General features: G+C 39.7%; 1 protein-coding gene across 1 annotated transcript; it reads left to right on the forward strand.

The window, feature by feature from the left end:
* The first annotated feature begins 3616 nt into the window (after positions 1 to 3616).
* LOC138242691 (uncharacterized) lies at positions 3617 to 18039 on the forward strand. The gene is made up of 2 exons (XM_069198250.1): positions 3617 to 4239; positions 16251 to 18039. Exons 1-2 carry the CDS (start codon positions 3852 to 3854, stop codon positions 17945 to 17947), a joined length of 2085 nt encoding a protein of 694 aa, XP_069054351.1. The 5' UTR covers positions 3617 to 3851; the 3' UTR covers positions 17948 to 18039.
* The last annotated feature ends 1430 nt before the right edge of the window (positions 18040 to 19469 follow it).

Consider the following 19469-nt stretch of genomic DNA (forward strand, 5'->3'; position numbering starts at 1 on the left):
GAGCTGTAATGCATTGAAGTTGAATACTCATCCAATATCTGGGGATTCAGATCTCCTGCGGGCACAAAGAAACAGTTGCAGGCTGTTGCTGTCCAATCCACGCTCTCTGGCTCCGTGCCAGGCTGTGCTGTGCGGCTTGCGACGGTGCGCTGCTGATGCTCATTGTTGGCTTTAACTAGCAAAGTTTGTGCACAGGAGAAAAGATGACTGTGGGTCCCAGCAAGTCAGGAAGAGGACCGGTTCGGTCCTGATGAAGAGCTAGTTCTGAATAGTAATTCAGCTGTCCACAGTTCCGACCTGTTCACAAGGCCTGCTGCTGGTTACTCTCTGGCAACCTCCACTCTAGACTCTTAGAACAAAGGAAAGTTCTGGCACTTGGACACACTGGCCGTTCCGTGGTTGTCCGGGCTGAGTCTCAGGATGGTCAGGAGGCGCGCTGCGCGAATGTCCTGCCCTTGGGAGCCTTCTGCTCCTGGGCCGTCCTGCCCTGGAATTCTCCTTTGAATTCCCTTTAGAACAGTCCACAGAATCCTCTCCAGAATCTTACTGAATCTTGTTGAATCTCCCTTTCTGAATCTGAATCTGAATCTGAATCTGAATCTCCCAGGCTCTCTGCGTTGCCTGTTTTTACCTGGAGGAACTTCAGCTCATTGATTGGCTGAAAGTTCCATGGGCATCAGAGTCCCACGTGGGTTACTCGGCCCTACCAGTCCCTGATTGGTTGATCAAGGTGAGATATGAGTCACTTAGTCCTGACACTTAGTAATGCAGTCCAGATGTCCAACTGGCACTCCCTAGACAGATAGGCGCCAATGGATGACCATTGATCATGATAGCCAGGCTTAGCTAAGTGCATCCCCCTTTGGGAGCTGTCCTTATCAAAAGAAAACATCTTGCATGAATGGTTTCTCTGTGGCTGCACCACAGAGATGAACAGAGAAATGGGGCCTCATTTGGGAAGGCTCAGAACACTTAATTCTTTCTTATTAATAAGCCTCGCCGCTACAACAGTTCCGACCTTAGTTCACTCGTTGATCAGGCGAGTGTTTGCGGTGGGTTCATGAGGCTTGCTACTGGGCTAACCTCGGGCGGATCCTTTGGTTACACGCGAACGTTCTCCGTTCTCGACTCCATCACGTGATTGTCCGAGCTGAGTCTGAGAATGTCCTGGAGGGGCATCTTCTGGGCCCTGTGCTGCCTGTTTTATCTGGAGGAACTACGGTCATTCATTGCTTGAATGTTCCATGGGCATTCGAGACCTATGTGGGGTTACCTTGCCCTACCAGTTCCTGATTAGCTGATCAAGGTGGAGGATGAATAACTATGCTCTCTGACATTAGGGTTGTAAACAACCTGGGATGAGACTCTCCCTTGGAATCTCCCAGACAGTAAGGCGCCAGAGATGACCATTTATTAGGGTGGCTGGAGAACCTCAGACTTGGGAATTGTTCCTTATCAGGAAAAACATAGAAAAAACTCAGATAGAAAAACACCTTAAATCTGAACCAAATGGAATGGCCTCTCTGTGTCCAGCACCACTAGGATGAGGGAGAGCAAGGCAAGGGAGCAGAAAACTTAATTCCTGTATTATTAATAAGCCTTGCCGCTACACCAGCATGGAGCTTGAATTCACAACCCTGGGATTTAGAGTTTCGTATGAGTTGCTCCACAGAAGACTGAAATATCATATTTAGTGTATGTTACATACTGCAGGTCCTGTGCTTTACATCACTGAAGAGGTTGGTCTGCTCTCCAGGTTACCAACCATAAGTTCAGACATTACTTAAGTGGGGCAGCACTTCAATTCGATGATTATTTTCTGCACATACATGGTTTCCCCCCCTTCACTCAAATAAATATAGAGGAAGCTCTTTGGCTACTGTTCTCGTAAAGGAACACCAATGACAAAGAACAGTTTCAAATAGGAACAGTGAACACAACACAACGATAGGATTCTAACCCATGCGTGCAGAGCACAATGGATTAGCAATCATCACCTTAACCACTCAGCCACCTTGTCAGGGCACTGCCACTAGACTAGTCATGAGGTGGCGAGATCAAGATGATCATCTTTTCCTTGTACTTGAGTGTCATTTTCCTCTTCCACCTACAATTTCAACATATTCCTTGGGAGATGTCAAGCTTCTGAGTCTGTGCTATGCTTCAGTGGCAGCTGTATATGGAAAGCACATTGAAGTCCTTGGACACGAAAATTCCTGGATGGTAAAAGCTTCTCTCAATAAACAGGAAATCCTGTTTCTGAAATCCTGCGGTATCTTTCTTCTTGTTTTGTCCTATAGAATGTATCATAATTATTGAAGATCAAATATGGCTTGATTTGGTTCAATGCAAGTATTCATTTTCTTTTTGGACAACTTGTTTTTCAAAAATTGCATATAACTTGTGAAAGATGAAATACAAATCTTGCTCATTAGTGCAGAAGGAATTCTGCCAGCTAACAAGAAAATCCTGGCGATTTTTTTTTTACCAAAAACCTGCGAATGGAGATGTAGAACAAAAATCCACTTGATACGTTTTTTGTTAAGTAGAAGAGGAGTTTATTGAATACATGACCAAGAAGAAGTATCCTCCTTACAGTCAGGAGAGTAGTTCTGACAAGAAGAGTTACAGCTGACTTTTTATACACTTACCTGATATGGAAGATTAACAGTTTAAGTCTCAACAAGAAAAACTTCAGTTGTATTTGATTTCTACTGGTTAAGCAGACTCCAAGGTGACTGATCACAAAATGTATATATAACTGAACTGGTATAACACCTAGAAATACAGGTACAGTTTTGGTTAAGCTCTTGCACTAGAAAAATTCTTAGAATTATTACAATAGGCATATTTCTTTTCTGCAACATTGGCTACGCTTACATTTTGGAGGAAGAGCTGTTCTGTAGAAACAGATGAACAATATGGGGCCAGTCAACCTGTTGGACAGACTGAAGATGAAAACACTGTTTATAGCCTGGAAGGAAAAATAAATCAATTTAAACAGGTATGTGGCCTTGTTGAGACATATTTCATCTAAGATAAACAAAGCTATAAGTATGGAGAGATGTGAGAGATAAAAAAGATTGGGAAAAATAGTAAGGAAGGGAAAGAGAGGTGTGTAAAGAAAATGAAAGGAAGGAAAAATGTATTAATTAGATAAGATGAATTTGAGTGGGTTGTGGAGGGGCAATAGAAGAATAAAATTTAAACCTGTTAAGTTATTGTCTGCATTCCGTCCTTTCAGTTGGTCTGGCCCAGTTCAGTGACTTATTCAGAGATTGCATTTAATATTATATCACAAAACTGAGCAGAGCAGGTGATAAGTGATGTGTGCTTCGATTTAAAAATAGCTTTACATGAAATCCTGCGCTGATAATAATGTACATTATAGTGTCCTGCAAGTAAAACGTGGAAATACATTTTCTGTTTCACAAAATTCACACTGCGTAACACGCAGGTGATTCACTCGTCCTGACTAGATGGCGCTAGCAGGTGTGGTGAGGTTTATATCTGTTGCAGGGGGTACAGAAATACAGACATACGTCTCAAAATTCCTCTCCTCAGTTGTTTTGAAGCTGCGGCAGCCCTAAAGAATGACGTCATCAAGCTGCGCGACTCAACACAACAGATATTTCACCCACGAGACAGTGATTGAGTCAGTTGTTTTAGCTAAATAATCAAGAAGAAAGTTATTTTGTTTTTTTACTATGCTACGATTTGTCAGCTGTGTTGAACGGAATGCTTGAACGGAATACAGGCCTGAATGCAGGATCTGTGAAGAATCAAATAAGAACGTTTTTGCGTTTAAACTCCACAATTTAGCCTTTGTTTCTGACCGACTCTGAAGAAGGATGGCGGAGTGTTTGTTGAATCTGCAAACTGAGCTTCACTCTTTCATGCAGGTTTTGCTCAAATCGATCGTGTATGAAGTTTCAGACGTTTTCAGAAACAGGATGTCTGATTCTGAGGACGCGTTTCAAGACAAACTCCGCAGCGTCTCCCAGATCCTGGTGAGACGGGCCGTGTTTAAAATCACACAGTGTGTGGAACACAGTGTCGGGAGTGAAATGGCGCAGCTGAAGAAGGAGAACGAGAGCCTGAAGTGGAGATTACAGCTGAGGGAGAAGGAGTCGGGAGCAGGAGGAGATCAGGAACAGACAGATCGTGTTGGACACACGCTTCTCTGTGAAGTCACTGCAGAAATAAAAGAAGAAAAGGACACGAAACTGGAGCTGGCAGGTCAGTGTGGTGACTTGTATGAAGTCAGTGTGTGTGTGAGTTTAAAAACAGTGTCCTTAACTTCCTCACTGGTGAGAATATAGTGGAGAGATACAAAGTGAAGTGGAAAGACTTGTGTGATATAGCAACAGGATGCTTTACTGGAAACTAAAATTGTTATAATCCGGTTACGATGCTAAAGACAACTCAGCATCTCAGCAGATTCAGCATCTGTTTCTCTAAATCGGTGTGTAATCCGATGTTATTAGGAAATATATATACAGTATATAATATTACACAATTATTATAATACAAATACAGTATTTGTTTAGCTTTTATATTTGTTTAACATTCCAGTCCACCAGGGTCTGTCTGTAGTAATTCCTCTGGAATATTCTGTCAGGAATATTCGGAATATTCGTGTTTTTATTAACCTTTTTCTCTCAGTGAAGTGTTAATGTACTGGAGTGTCCAGTCAGTGTGTCTGTATTAACCCCCCTCTCTCTCAGTGCAGTGTTCATGTACTGGAGTGTCCAGTCAGTGTGTCTGTATGAACCCCTCTCTCTCTCGGTGCAGTGTTTAATGTACTGTAATGTGCAGTCAGTGTTTCTGTATTAATCCTTCTCTCTCTCAGTGCAGTGTTAATGTACTGTAGTGTCCAGTTATTGTGTCTGTATTAACCCCTCATTCTCCTCATCCCCTCATCTGTATTTCAGTAACAAGGCCGAGAACACATTGTTTAGACGTTGTTTAGCCTATATTAGTCAGTAACTGTAGTAAAAAATGATGAGCTACTGCATTTACATCATTGTTTCAGAATACATTGGTATCTTGCTTGTTTGGTGTTTTTTATCTTTGGAATTATGTTTGATATATTTTTTATGTATTTAACTTATTTTTAATATAATCTTGGCCAAACGTTTTTTCAGTGATTTAGGTTTTACAAAAGCAAATAAAATCTGTAAGTAAATGTGACATTTTAAACAGGATAAAAATGGTCAATCAGTTGATAGATATATGCAATCTTATGTTTTCTATGGGTCAGGGGTTTGAGGTGCAGGAGCAAGTCAATATTGGATTGTCTCTGGTGGGCTGCAGCATATTGGGATGTTTTAAGTTTGGGGATTCTGCTGTATTCATTGATCTTGGAGGAGTGTCCTGGATTTTGGAGGAATCTCTGTTCCCAGGGTTTTTTTCTTTGTGTTTCTGTGCTACAATGTCTGGCCAGTGTTGTCTGCTTTTATTGATCAGTTGAGTACCAGCACTGTTTTCTTCCTGACCTCTTTGGATTAGGCACAGAGTAGAATGTGTATGAGTCTTCTAGAGAGAGTCGTTTCCTCTCAGTTGAATTCACTACTCTATCCAGTACAGGGTCACGGTAGAGTCGGAGCATGCAAGTGGCACAGTTTGGGATACACCATGCATAGGATACCATCAGAGAATATTGTTGACACCAATGGATACAAATGGGGAGTTTTGAAATTAGAGAAACAGCCTGAAATGGCCCAGAGGGTAAATCAACAATTAAATTATATATCTATATCACCCATATATAGAAATAATTAGATTGACAAGCACTTGATTTCTTTGTGCTCCGACAGAAAAGAGTCAGAAGTAAGACACACTGGGCTAACAAATATTTATTAACAGTGACAATACACACACTAAACTACACACACAATAAACATACAAAATGCAAGTTATGCAATTTATAAATTAGGTGACCCACAGGCCAACCTCCTATTAACCAGAAAAACCTGACTGTTGCTAAGTATTCAACTCTTAAATAGCTCCTACAAAGACCAGCAGAAGAGATCAACTGCCTTCCAAACTAAAAACAATGTTACCTGCAGTTAAATCTCTCTCCCCCTCTTAACCCTGATGTTACCAAATTAATGGCAATTTACCTGCTTATTCTCAAAATCCACCCACTAATAAGGAAAAGGTGTTTTTAACCAAGGCATCCTTTACTCTGGCAATCAGAGATCTCTAAAAATTACAGAATAACAGGCTGTCTTAACAAGGTTCAAATACTTAGCTACAGTCTGGTCTTTCAGTTGATCTGAGACAAGGAGCTCTCGCCTTCATGTTCTCTTGTCTCCTCTGTTCTTATCTCTGTCCCTTTCTTTTAGGCTGTCTTTCTGGACTGTTTATTAACACTTAATCATTTACCTAGGATTTCATTAACTAATTTAAACCAAGGGAAATATTACAATTGCTTTGATCACTGAATCTGGGGCTTCCACATCCCAGCGAGCATCCCCTTTGCTGTGAAGCTTGAAATGTTGACAATAACCAGGAGTTACCTGTTGTATCTAGATTCACCTCATAATATTATTTTATCAAATTTGATATTTGTGTTTTTTTTAGAATCTATGCCCTCCACTTTCTAATGAATCAGGTTCAGATCATTTGTGTGTTTGGATCTTTGCTTTTTTGGGGGGTCTCGAATTTGTATTGTCATGCCTGGACTGGGTCTGACCCATGTCCTACGGTTGCCAGGGGCAACATGAGAGCTCTCACCCTGCCATCCAAACAGATCGGGACACCTTTCTCTCAGACTGCCCGTTTTTCAATGAGAATCTCAATCTAAATCTCAATCAGTTTAATCAAACTCCTTATTGCCCCTTTCAAACCCTCACTGTACCTGTTTAATTCTGATGCCTCCTCCCACTGTGTGGCTTTTTTCCTCTGTAAAGAGCTTTGAGAAGCCCCTTTTAAAGGTGTTATATAAAATAAAGTTTCTTTAGATTTAGATTCAATCCGCTGTTGTTAATAAGTGTCACTCACTCGTGTTAGCGTTATCTTCAGTAAAGTATATTCAGAACAACCCTTTCCCCCCCTTATCAAATCAAGTAATGATAAGTAATGATAACCCAGTGGAAAATCATCTCTGGTCTCATTTTCTCCCACTGGTTATCTCTGTGCCTTTTTGCCTTTTTTCCCCTCTTTGGTTTATTTTCTGGATCACCAGCTTGCCTCTTTCTGTTTCAGCTGGGAGCCTCTCTGTAATTAAACAGTTCTGTATTCTGTATCTCCCTTCCTGCCTGGTTCATCTCTCTCCCTCTCCGAATTCACTGTCTAAGGCTTCTAGAGTTCAACCTTAAACAGCACACTGAGGACTGCGCTTGGGCTTTGACCAGTCACTACAGATGCAGCCATTCAAAGTGCGCGGTACAGACACGTACCGGAGGTAATTGGCTACGGCATCGTGACGCGCGATGACGCAAAATACCGCGGTACGTGATTGGTTGACCGACAGGGGCACTCGTGGTCCATTGGTCTGTCGTAGAAAGACATACTGTAAACGTCTTTACTGTGCCCGTTGTAGATATTGAATTTTACCACTGAAGGGAAATCTTAGTAGCTGAGCATAAAAAGAATAGGAGCATACTGTAATGCGTGTGAAGGCCATAAACGATATTAATTTTGGAACATAAACATACAGTATATAGCTGCTCTTGGTACTTTAAAGAAAAAAATACACACCAGTATTCCATTTCTCCCTAAACATTGTAAGCTTCGAAGTCTTTAACGTGATACCGGAGTCAACAAGCATACTTTTAGAATTTGATTAAAAGGGAATATAATATGGAATCGCGTATCTCAAGAATTTAATAACGGTATTGATTATATCCGTGTACTGCGGCAGGGCTGTGTAGGGCTGTTTCGCCTGCCTGTTCATGCGAGCTGTCTTGTAGCCTACTGGTCTAGGTGCGTGACTACCAACTGGCAGGTTGTGTGTTCGAATCCAGCTAGTGCTGGACTTTTCAATTTTATTTATTTATTTTTTAATCGCGTAACATAAACATATTACCGTATGCAAACTGTACTGTATATAGTATGTATATGTATATTTAATGTCTTAACTGTGCCCGTTTAATTGAATTTAAAAAAATTATTTAACACGAACATTAAGCTGTTTACATCTTCCGCCTGAGAACAGTCACCCGTTGCTACCCAACGCAGAAACACAGCCACTAACTAGCAAAGAGAGGACATTAGCTACCCAATATGATAAAGAAATAAATGATTATTTTGTTTATTTCTTTTGCACATTTATTTGAACATTTCCATCGATTGTACAAGCACTTGGAAACTGTCCAATCCCTAGTTCATCAGGCATTTTCTTTTACGCTGCGGGCATTCTCCCGGTCTGTGTCTTCTAGGATATAATGCCAGCGCTTTTTTGTTAAATTTGTGTTACCAATAACGCCACAGCAAACTCTTGTTTTTATGTCCACTATAACAGATCTCCTTTGCTTTTAACCGAGCATTTAATAATTTCTTAAAATGAAAATGATTTACTTTATTTCCCTCACGGGATCAATAAAAGTATCTATCATCTGTCTAAACTATGGGACAGAATTCTGGGGTCTCCCCATACCAGAGATTATGGTAGGGCTTCAGAATGGTGATTGGCTGACACCATCTGACACCCCTCTGATTGGAGAAAAAAGACGTGCTGGTTTGCTATACATACTGTACCAGGAAGAGGATTTCTTTCTATTCAAAACGTGTATTTTAAAAGTTTAAGAAGTAAAAACCTTACAGCGTACACAGATTTCTAAACTGATCAGGATCGTTATCTTTGTCTTATGCATAATAATGTTCACCGCTCTGTCCAGCAAATTAATAATAAACTTTATTTTATATAGCATTTTAAACGAATAAGTAATTAGATTGCTCATAAACCTAATCACTTGCTTTTTCTTTTTATTTAGGCTCAGATTTCAACTATAGATCGTATTATTAATAACCATAATAACAACCAGCCAACAAAAACAACCATATAAACATAATACCAACCAAAAACATAGATAACAACCACAATACAAAATCAAATAATCAAAATCAAACCATTTTACTCTCGCAAAGTCCTCCAATTATCATAATCCCGCCCCTTATGCAAAACCAAACCTTTCTCCCATCCCAGTTTATCCTGTTTATCATAAACAAAATCCACCTCAATTTTCAACATAAAGCATTACACAGAATCAATACCTCAACACTCCATACTCAACAACGATAATTCACAAACAGCCAGAACATGTAACTACACATTCCCAAACAGACCTAATTTCAATAGCCCCGGCCCTTATGCAAAACCAACATCCCTCCCCTGTTAAATTGTTATTATTTTCAAATAAATTTTAGCAAAGTCATGTATTTTAAAAATCTTAAGATTTTTATATTTATGTCTTTATTTAGTGGTTTCATTAGTGACAAAGGCTAAACTTTCTTGGAAAAATGTCTTTTATGTAAACCATGTTTGCTATTAATTCATTCAGGGCTAAAATATGTTTATTGTCTTCTAATGAAAGAAGGGTTCCTTTCACCGTAGTCGGGAGCCTAGCCTTTAACTAGTAAGTACTGTATTTACTGATTTTTTGAGGGGGGGGGTGTCTTTCGCTGGAAATCTCACCTCCTACTAAATACCCGTGAATCCGGTTTAATTCGTCACAGCCAGCACTCCTGCAGAGAGGGGGGTTGTACTTGCAGTGTATACAGTACACGCGTTATGCTCTTCGTTAATGTCTGTGAAGTTTTATTTAATCTCTGAGCCATACTGATTCTTCTGGAAGCCAGTTTCCGCCAGGGAGTAAAAAAAAAAAACACACTATGGTATTCTCTCCAATGCAGTGCAGTTAAAAACATACCTCTGATGCTGCTTCTAAATTAATATCATTTATGACCATCAGAAGCTTTATGCTCCTTTTCTTTTTTCCAGTGGATTGAACAGGGAGAGGCATTTCATGATGTACTTTTCACTGATGAAACAACAGTGGCTCTGGAACAGTTTTCAACCAAGTCGTTTTATAAAAAGGGGAGATATGTACACGTTACTGAAGCTAAAAGTTTAGCCTTTGTCACTAATGTAACCACTAAATAAAGACATATAGAAATCCCTACGTTACAGACTGTATATGGCTGGTATTGGTAGTTTAAAGAAAAAATACACACCAGTATTCCACTTTCTCCCTAAACATTTTAAGCATCAGAGTCTTACATGTGGTTATTTCGAAAACATTTGTACGTGCTCCTTCTGACCATGTTACTGTTTACTGTTACTGACCATATTAAGTTTAAGTGCCTGTGGGCACTTTTCCTGTCCGTGGGGGGTGGACCGTCTTTCATTAGAAGGTTAGTCTGTTCTACTCTGAGAATGTAGAGGGGGTGGAAAGTGCCCGCGGTCATTTAATTAGTATTAAAATTCACACTGATTCCCTTGCGAAGATACGGACACAGGAATATTCGTGCATGGTCAAAAAATGGCATAAAAACGACAAAGTGAAGGCTGTGAAAACATTCACAATGTACTTTATACACAAAGCAAATATACCCCCCCCCCCTCTCTCAATTCAATTCAAGCTGCTTTATTAGCATGACAGTTGGGTACAATCAGTGTTGGGTATTTACTTTGCTTTGAGACGCCACTTTTAAAGGTGATATATAAAATCAAGGCTTTAACTTGCTTTAACTCCACAAGTCTGAGTTCTTGTGTCTGTCCTATCCGAACCCGAAAGTATTACAATATGTATCTTTATAGTAGGTGGTGTACAGCTTTTTAGTATAGATTACACTTTTCTAAAATGTATTTAAAAAATAAAAACGATTACAATCTAATCTTTGCACGTTTGATCCCAAAATAAATCTAAACGGGGAGAAAGCTATGCTGAAAGTTTATTAAGATACTTAGAAGACAAATATATCAATTTATGTTGCATTTGTCTGATTGTGAATCAAAAAACACATATATTTAAACCCGCATTTGCGATTTAAATCAAAACGTTATTTAAATCAATATAAATGTTTATATTGTAACGCCTAGGTGACTATTCATTGTTATTAAAATGACTTAAATTCGATCATGTTGTGATATTTAGAAATATAAATTTGTTTGGTGCGAGTGAGGTTTTATTTAATCTCTGACTCAGTGATGGCCTGGCATGGTGAGGTGCGCTGGCAGCTATGTGGTGTTACGCAGTGGTGGCCTGACACGGTGAGGTGCCCTGGCAGCTGTATGATGCAGTGGTGGCCTGGCACGGTGAGGTGCGCTTGCAGCTATGTGACGCTGTGGTGGCCTGGCACGGTGAGGTGCGCTGGCAGCTGTGTGATACAGTGGTGGTCGGGTATGTAGAGGTGCACTGGCAGCTGTGTGTTGTGACGCAGTGGTGGCCTGGCACGGTGAGGTGCGCTGGCAGCTGTGTGATGCAGTGGTGGCCTGGCACGGTGAGGTGCGCTGACAGCTGTGTGGTGTGGCGCAGTTGTGGCCTGGCACGGTGAAGTGCGCTGGCAGCTGTGTGATGCAGTGGTGGCCTGGCATGGTGAGGTGCGCTGACAGCTGTGTGGTGTGGCGCAGTTGTGGCCTGGCACGGTGAGGTGCGCTGGCAGCTGTGTGGTTTGACGCAGTGGTGGCCTGGCACGGTGAGGTGCGCTGGCAGCTGTGTGGTTTGATGCAGTGGTGGCCAGGCACGGTGAGTTATAACTTAGTATTTAAAATTAAACAGTGTAAATTTTCTTTGTCTTCTAAGTCCCCAATTTCTCACCATTTAGATTTATTTTTGCAGAAGCTTATTGTTCTTCCTTATGAGTGAATGAATAATCAATGTTAACTGTTTATAAAAATCAAATGTATTAACTAAGGAATAGGAAGGCAGGTGTTAGCATGCTTTTTGTATGTTTTTTCAGTAGCTGTGTAAGCATTCAGTCCATTAACTTGATCATCTTCTTCTGCAGTCTGTAACATCCATCTATCCATTCTCCTAACCACATTATTCCATTCAGGGTTGTGGGAAGAGCTGGAGCCTAGCAACAGCAAGCAACAAGCGCAAGGCAGGGTACACCCTAGATGGAGCGCTAGTCCACCGCGGGGAAAGAGCAAGCCAATTATACAGTGTCCCTGCCATTACAGTGGGACTTAGGACCCATACAGACTGCAGGGTGGGTACCCCCTGCTGGTCCCATTAACACCACTTCCAGAGGCAACCTTAGCTTCCCAGTTAGTCTCTCATCCAGGTACTGTCCAGGCTCAATCCTGCTTAGCTTCAGTGAATAACTAGTTGAGAGCTGCAGGGTGATATGGCCACTGGTGCAGTCTACAACATCTCCTGTCAATTTGTCAAATGTATGTTTAGCCCTTTTAGGAAGTGTTCTTGTTACCAGTGCATTCTTCAGCTTTCCCAAAATTATCTTTTTCCTACCTACGTCTCTAGTTTTGCATCCTGCAATGACTCAGCCTATACTTAAATCCTCAAAAACTGCTTGTATTAATTTGTTTAACAAATATCATATGTAAATACTGGCCATGTAGCACTCTGCATTGTGGAATATCACACTGATTCCCTTGCCTTTAAAGGGCACTAGAGAAACTGAGAGTTTTTTTTTCTCCTAGAATTAGTGAGTGCACATCCTGTTCACTGGGGTAATTAAATCCACACTGAGCTATCTCCAAATCTGTTCAGCATTTGACAGCCAGATTCCTGACCGGGTCGCTGGCAAACAATCACCTTACACCTGTCTTCAAGTCCTTGCACTGGCTTCCTACGAGGTTCTGAGTCAACTTCAACATTCTCATCCTCATTCAGTACCTATCTGGCTTATTATCCATCTACTCCCCACCTTGCAACCTGTTCATCTGACTCTGGTCTTCAAGATTATCTACATTCTGTGGTTAACGGGGCTTTCTCTAGCTGCACCTCAGAGCTCTGAATTTATATCCCTAGTGATATCAGAATCACCTACCCTGAGTGCATTTAAATTTAAACTCAAAACCTTTGTTTTCAGTGTATGTACTTTGTAATTTGTGGTCCTTATAACTGTTTTTACACCTATTGTATTGCTTTGAGATGCTAATTTTAAAGGTGCTATATAAAATAATAAAAAACTTTATCATTATAGAGAAACATGATCTGGTTTTCCATGGTTCAGAAAAAAAGATCTAATGTATGCTGGTTTTTCTCTCTGCTAAATGGCTTTGCATACTAATCTGATACTAATCTAACTGCCTTTGTCCTGTGCTTTCTCTATCCTGCTAGATTTGTAATTATTATGAAAATCTCCTTCCTGAAATGAGACACTTCTAAGTACCTGATTTCACTCTTAAAATCTTGCACTATCTCAGCGATAAAATATACACTGACCTCAGCCTGACAGCTGTTGAGTCCAAGTTTATCTTGCTACCAGCATTGAATTAAAAATCTTTAGTTTTCTATATTTATGTCTTTATCTAGTGGTTCCATTAGTGACAAAAGCTAAATTACTTTCTTGGAAAAATGTCTTTGTGTTGCTTGGAAAAAAAAATGATGTGTTGCAAAAAGAAAATGACTTGCTTTAACAAAATATATTTATAAATCCTTTACACTGGCAATCTACCTGAATGCCCAACCGATTGAGAAGCCTTTCATGAAACCATGTTTGCTATTAATTCATACAGGGCTCTCTGAACGAAGTGCTCTGTTTGTCATGTGAGCTGATTTTCTGGCTCTCTAGCCTATCAAACCTTCATACTGCCAAACATGCACCCGAGTATTCAAGTCCCTCGCTTTCTGCCAAATCTGCTTCAGGTTTACATGTTCTTTTCTAACACAGCTTTCTATTATTTTTATTTGTATGCCTGAGCTTTTGCAAGTGTTCCTGCATCCCTCTTCTTATTATATCTAATTATTTCTGATTGCTTATTTCAAGGTAACACCTGTTCCATTTATAAGCCTTTTGCTCATTTACATTTTTATATTTTTTCATTTATTTACATCTCTAACACCAACATTCTACATTTTTATTTGCCTTAATTTTTTAGACTGAAATATAGTTTCAGCCTTAAAAAGTTCAAGTTTTATCCTCCTTTTGTTTCTTGTACTACTGAGCTTCTTAATTGTGAAGTTTCAGCATTTTTACATTACTCTATGCACATTTTAAACTATGATTACTGCACTGAATTATTGCACTTGACATGGCTTATTCCTTTGCTGAACGTCTATGACAAGCAGAGCTACTGCTGTCTCTGGTGTGATCTTAATTTTAGATTAGATTGCTCCAATTTCTATGTAAATGTAAACACAAAGTAATTGCTCTCTGAAAATACTATTTTTCTTGTTCGTTTTGATCAAACCGATTTGAGATGTCAAAAAGCATTTGTTTTCTATTTGTATTTCTTCTCCAGAAAAATTGTGGATTTCCTACATTGCTTTGTTTGTCGAGATTTTAACTTTATATTTAGGCTCAGATGTGAACTATATATTTTGTACTAAATACTGATGTTTTGCTCCCCCTTACCATAAAAATATATTTGTATTGTAGTTGTGATTCCCTTTTTTCTGTCTATCCCTACTCTCTCACACCCTCTGCGATTCAGACACGGAACAGTTGGGGGGAGGGGGAGTCATCATCCTGACTCCATTACTAAAAAGCCAAATAGGAGTGGCTTTAGCGACATACAGAGTTGTGTAACTGACAATTTAAGGTAGCCTATCGTGTAAATTATGCTATGTTGCTGATAAGTTAAGTTTTCAAACTCGGCCCCAACATCATGTACTGATTTTTTGCCCTGTTTCATCGGCTAAAAGCAAGGATCACATGCACTGCGACGTTAACAGGAATGTGTAGTTTTTAATTCAGTTTGAATTTTAACGGTATGTACTGTCTTCATATTTGGCCAGGGCTTTATAGAAGAATTCTGACCTTGAATGTTGGCAAGCACAATTATACTCCACACACACTCTTAAGAAATTAGTAGTAAATGCGTGCACATGCTATAATATGTTGTTACAAAATATTGTCTCGTTAGCTAAATACCCAGCCGCATACACAAACTACATGTGATTAAATAACATTCTTTTCTACTGGTTATTACATGCTGTGAAATGTACAGTACACAAAAAAAACATTTTACTGTCGCTGTAAACTTATGAAAATAAAATATGACCAAAAATCACATTTCTGACAGAGCACCATTATGAAGCTGAAATGTTTATGAAAACCATTATGAAACCACATATAGCGCATTTGACATACATTTTAAAAGCGTAACTTATCTCTTGCACAATAATCTCGATCCAAGACAGGAAGATTGTAATTTCCTAATATACAAGCTTTAAAACTGTTTATTCCTGCTTAGCTTTCTAGTTAATGTGTTGACTAGCGGCAATGTAAATGTATCTTAATGCAGTGTCTGGGTGCTGCAGCTCAGATGGCGCTTCAGATTTATTGTAGATTTCAACTCATAATGTGTCTGAGTTCAGTAATGTTGTACAAGAATTCTTTGATTATTAACGAAATACTGTCCGACTCCAGATCTTTTTCTTCCAGCTGAAAGCATGGAGAACCAGAAGCATGTCTTTTTTCTCTGCAGCTTTTATTTTTCTTTAATCTGGTTAGCTGAGTGTATACATCTCATTGTACCAGTCAATTAATACATAATAAGAATTTATGACATGAGGTGTTGAAAAGACCATCCAGAAATGGGAGACGGCTAGAACACAGAAGAAGATGGAAAATGGCACATCCTGATAACTGCGATTCTTACACATTCGTAGCCATTAGGCACCGCACAGTCCACATACAGCCTCAGACTTAGGATTGTACCCGTTACAGCCAGCCTGCTATTTGCCAGACACAAAGTTAATACACAAATGGTGAATCTCATGTTGCAAAATTAATTTCAATAAGAGTTTTACTCCAGTTTGTCTCATCTTAGTGCACTGAAATAGAAATACAAAGCAATCAAGTCTTTGTCATTATCATTGTGGATTATATTTGTGTTTCATTTTCTTTCACTAAAATGAAAAACGGGTTGCTGACAAAACCTTTCGTACTAATTTTTGTCAACTAAATTAACACTTTCGACTAAATGTGTACTATAAAAGGATAAAGTGAACATTGGGATATTTTAGTATTCTGTGGTGGTCTGTGTAGATGCTAAAAATCCTTATATCTTAAAGTTTGTTTTCTTGTATCTCCATGGTGTTATTTGCATTTTAAATTCTACTGTCAGCCCATATTAAAGGTCTTGTCCTTTTGTCCTGTATTTGCAGGCTCAGAGGCCAGTGCTCTTCCTGATGCTGGGGAAAGGGCTCCTCTTGAACAGCAGCAAAGTGAGGAGGAGTTGGGCTCCAGTCTGAGGCAGAAGACAGAGCTCACTGCTGCAGAAGGGAGAGAGAAACTCAGTGAGCAGCACACAGAGAGTAGACAGAGTGTGGAGGATCTGGACTCTGCTGTGCCCATGATGAAGACAGAGCCTGAGAGTGAGACACCTGGGTTCCTACTATCTGATGATTTTATAGAGAAGATTACCAATCCGGACACAAACAATATTACGCAAGGTTGTAATGAACTGGGCTGTGTCTCTGTACAAGAGTACAGTGAAGAACTGGATGTTGTTAATATTAAAGAGCAGGACATGGAGCCGCAGTTGATTGACCTTGCAGAGCAGACGACTGATGTACCTGGTGAAGAGATCAGTACTGAGTTACAGCACCGAGAGGAGAGTCAGGACAGGGAGGAACAACAACCGCTCCAACAGGGCTTGATAATAATTAGGCCTTGTTCTGTTAAAGTGGAGAGACTGTCATTGCAGAGGTATTTTAAACAGTCATATGATCCCTTTGTATCTGATGACTTTACACACAGGTTTAATAATCTGGTTTCTAAGAAAATTGTTGAATTTAATGAACTGGAGTCTGTGTCTGTTCTTGGGCACAGAGACGAACAACTGAATGAACTGGCTGTTTTTAGTCTTAGGGAGCTGGAGAAGGTGATTCACACTCCTAAGCAGCACACTGAGGGACACGATGGAGAAAACAAATCTCAGTTTCAGCACACAGAGCAAGACCATTCCATGGAGCATTTGCAGAATAAGAGACCACAACACAATCAGAGGATGAGGAAGAATCATTCAAGGCCTTGCTCAGAAGGAGTGGACAAACTACCATTACGGCAAAGACAGGAGCAGCGTTTCTGTCAGTCTAGCATTTCAAAACCCTATCAGCACCTTCACACAGGAGAGAGACCTTTCAGCTGCAGTCAGTGTGGGAAGAGTTTTAGTCAGTCACACCTCTTAAAAAGGTGCCAGCACATTCACACAGAAGAGAGACCGTTTAGCTGCAGTCAGTGTGGGAAAAGTTTTAGTCAGTTAAGCAACTTAAAAAGACACCAGCACATTCACACCATTCACACAGGAGAGAAACCATTTAGCTGCAGTCAGTGTGGAAAGAGTTTTAGTCGGTCAAATACCTTAAGAACCCACCAGCGCATTCACACAGGAGAGAGACCATTCAGCTGCAGTCAGTGTGAGAAGAGTTTTAAAGATTCAAGTTCCTTAAGAGCCCACCAGCGCACTCACACTGGAGAGAGACCATTCAGCTGCAGTCAGTGTGGAAAAAGTTTTAGTCAGTTAACCAACTTAAAATACCACCAGCACATTCACACAGGAGAGAGACCATTCAGATGCAGTCAGTGTGGAAAGAGTTTTAGTCAGTCAAATACTTTAAGAGCCCACCAGCGCATTCACACAGGAGAGAGACCATTCAGCTGCAGTCAGTGTGGGAAAAGTTTTAGTCAGTTAAGCAACTTAAAAAGACACCAGCAAATTCACACAGGAGAGAAACCATTTAGCTGCAGTCAGTGTGGAAAGAGTTTTAGTCGGTCAAATACCTTAAGAACCCACCAGCGCATTCACACAGGAGAGAGACCATTCAGCTGCAGTCAGTGTGAGAAGACTCAAGTTCCTTAAGAGCCCACCAGCGTACTCACACTGGAGAGAGACCATTCAGCTGCAGTCAGTGTGGGAAAAGTTTTAGTCAGTTAACCAACTTAAAATGCCACCAGCACATTCACACAGGAGAGAGACCATTCAGATGCAGTCAGTGTGGAAAGAGTTTTAGTCAGTCAAATACTTTAAGAGCTCACCAGCGCATTCACACAGGAGAGAGACCATTCAGCTGCAGTCAGTGTGGGAAGAGTTTTAGTTACTTAAGGACCTTAAGAGACCACCAGCGCATTCACACAGGAGAGCAACCAGTCAGCCCACCATTCAGCTGCATTCAGTGTGGGAAGAGTTTTAGTGAATCAGGTAACTTAAGAGCCCACCAGCACAGTCACACAAGAGACCTTCAGAGTCCACCAGTGCAGTCACACAGAAGAGAGATCATTTAGCTACAGTCACCTTGGGAGGAATTTTATTCAGTCAGTTGACTTAAAAACACACCAAATTAGTCACCAGTTTTTGATTTAATCATGTCTTATGTCTAAAATGTCTTATTAGTTCAAGTAGGTAGATGAGTCAGCATGTAACACCCTCAGAAGGCTTCACAGCCGAAACATTATGTTTCCTCTCTTCTCTTTTCAGCATGGAATAAACCTTTACTTGTTCCTAAAATGTCTATTAGTCATAGTCACTTTGTAGTCACCCACTTTTGATTTTGTACCCTTACTTATGGTTAACTAAAACATAATATATGTATAATAGGACATAAGTTCTAGTCATGCAGTACTGTGTATAATAAAATGTATATAAGTTTTCGTTTTATTCGATTTTAAATTGAATCAAGTCTAAATTGAATTAATTCTTTATTTCTTTGTAGTCTTGGGATGTTAAGTTTAATCCTGTTTAATTTACAGTTAAGACTGTTCTCTTTGGATAGGCTCATAATTGTGTAACAACTTTTAAGCATGAAACGTATAGAACAGAATAGGATCCTAAAGTATCACACTTAAGAGGAAAAAAAAACAAATCTCATTAAATTCTACCAAAAACCTCAAAGTCTATGTTGCACAATCTAAAATGTGTTTATACCCAGAGAGGATAAAAATTAAATACAATAAATATATCTGAACTAAAGGGGAAATAATAAAGAATCAAGAGATATTGTATGAATCTGTCCTAATATGAAAATCTATTTTGTCAGCATTAACATAAAAATATGGAATTATAAGTAAGTTTTGTTTTTTTCAATGCAACTATTTTTTTTTGTTTAATCTGGACAGGACAAGCAATATATATATATATAAACTTTACCAACCACATAAACAAAATGTAATTAAATATTATTTCCTGATAATCTCTTAGCAATATGATTCGCAGTTCTCGCATAGCCAGAACCTGTCATCCCCACCTTAGTGAGCATCTTCGCTTTACTTTTAGATACACATCCACTCCACAAATAAGATGGATTATAAAAGCTGACACATTTGTTCAAAGTTTTAAATACTGGTGTCACTCTGGAGGTACGGGTTTGAATCCCACTCTTGACAAA

The sequence above is a fragment of the Lepisosteus oculatus genome, chromosome 14 (genome assembly GCF_040954835.1).
Source record: "Lepisosteus oculatus isolate fLepOcu1 chromosome 14, fLepOcu1.hap2, whole genome shotgun sequence".
Taxonomy (NCBI): domain Eukaryota; kingdom Metazoa; phylum Chordata; class Actinopteri; order Semionotiformes; family Lepisosteidae; genus Lepisosteus; species Lepisosteus oculatus.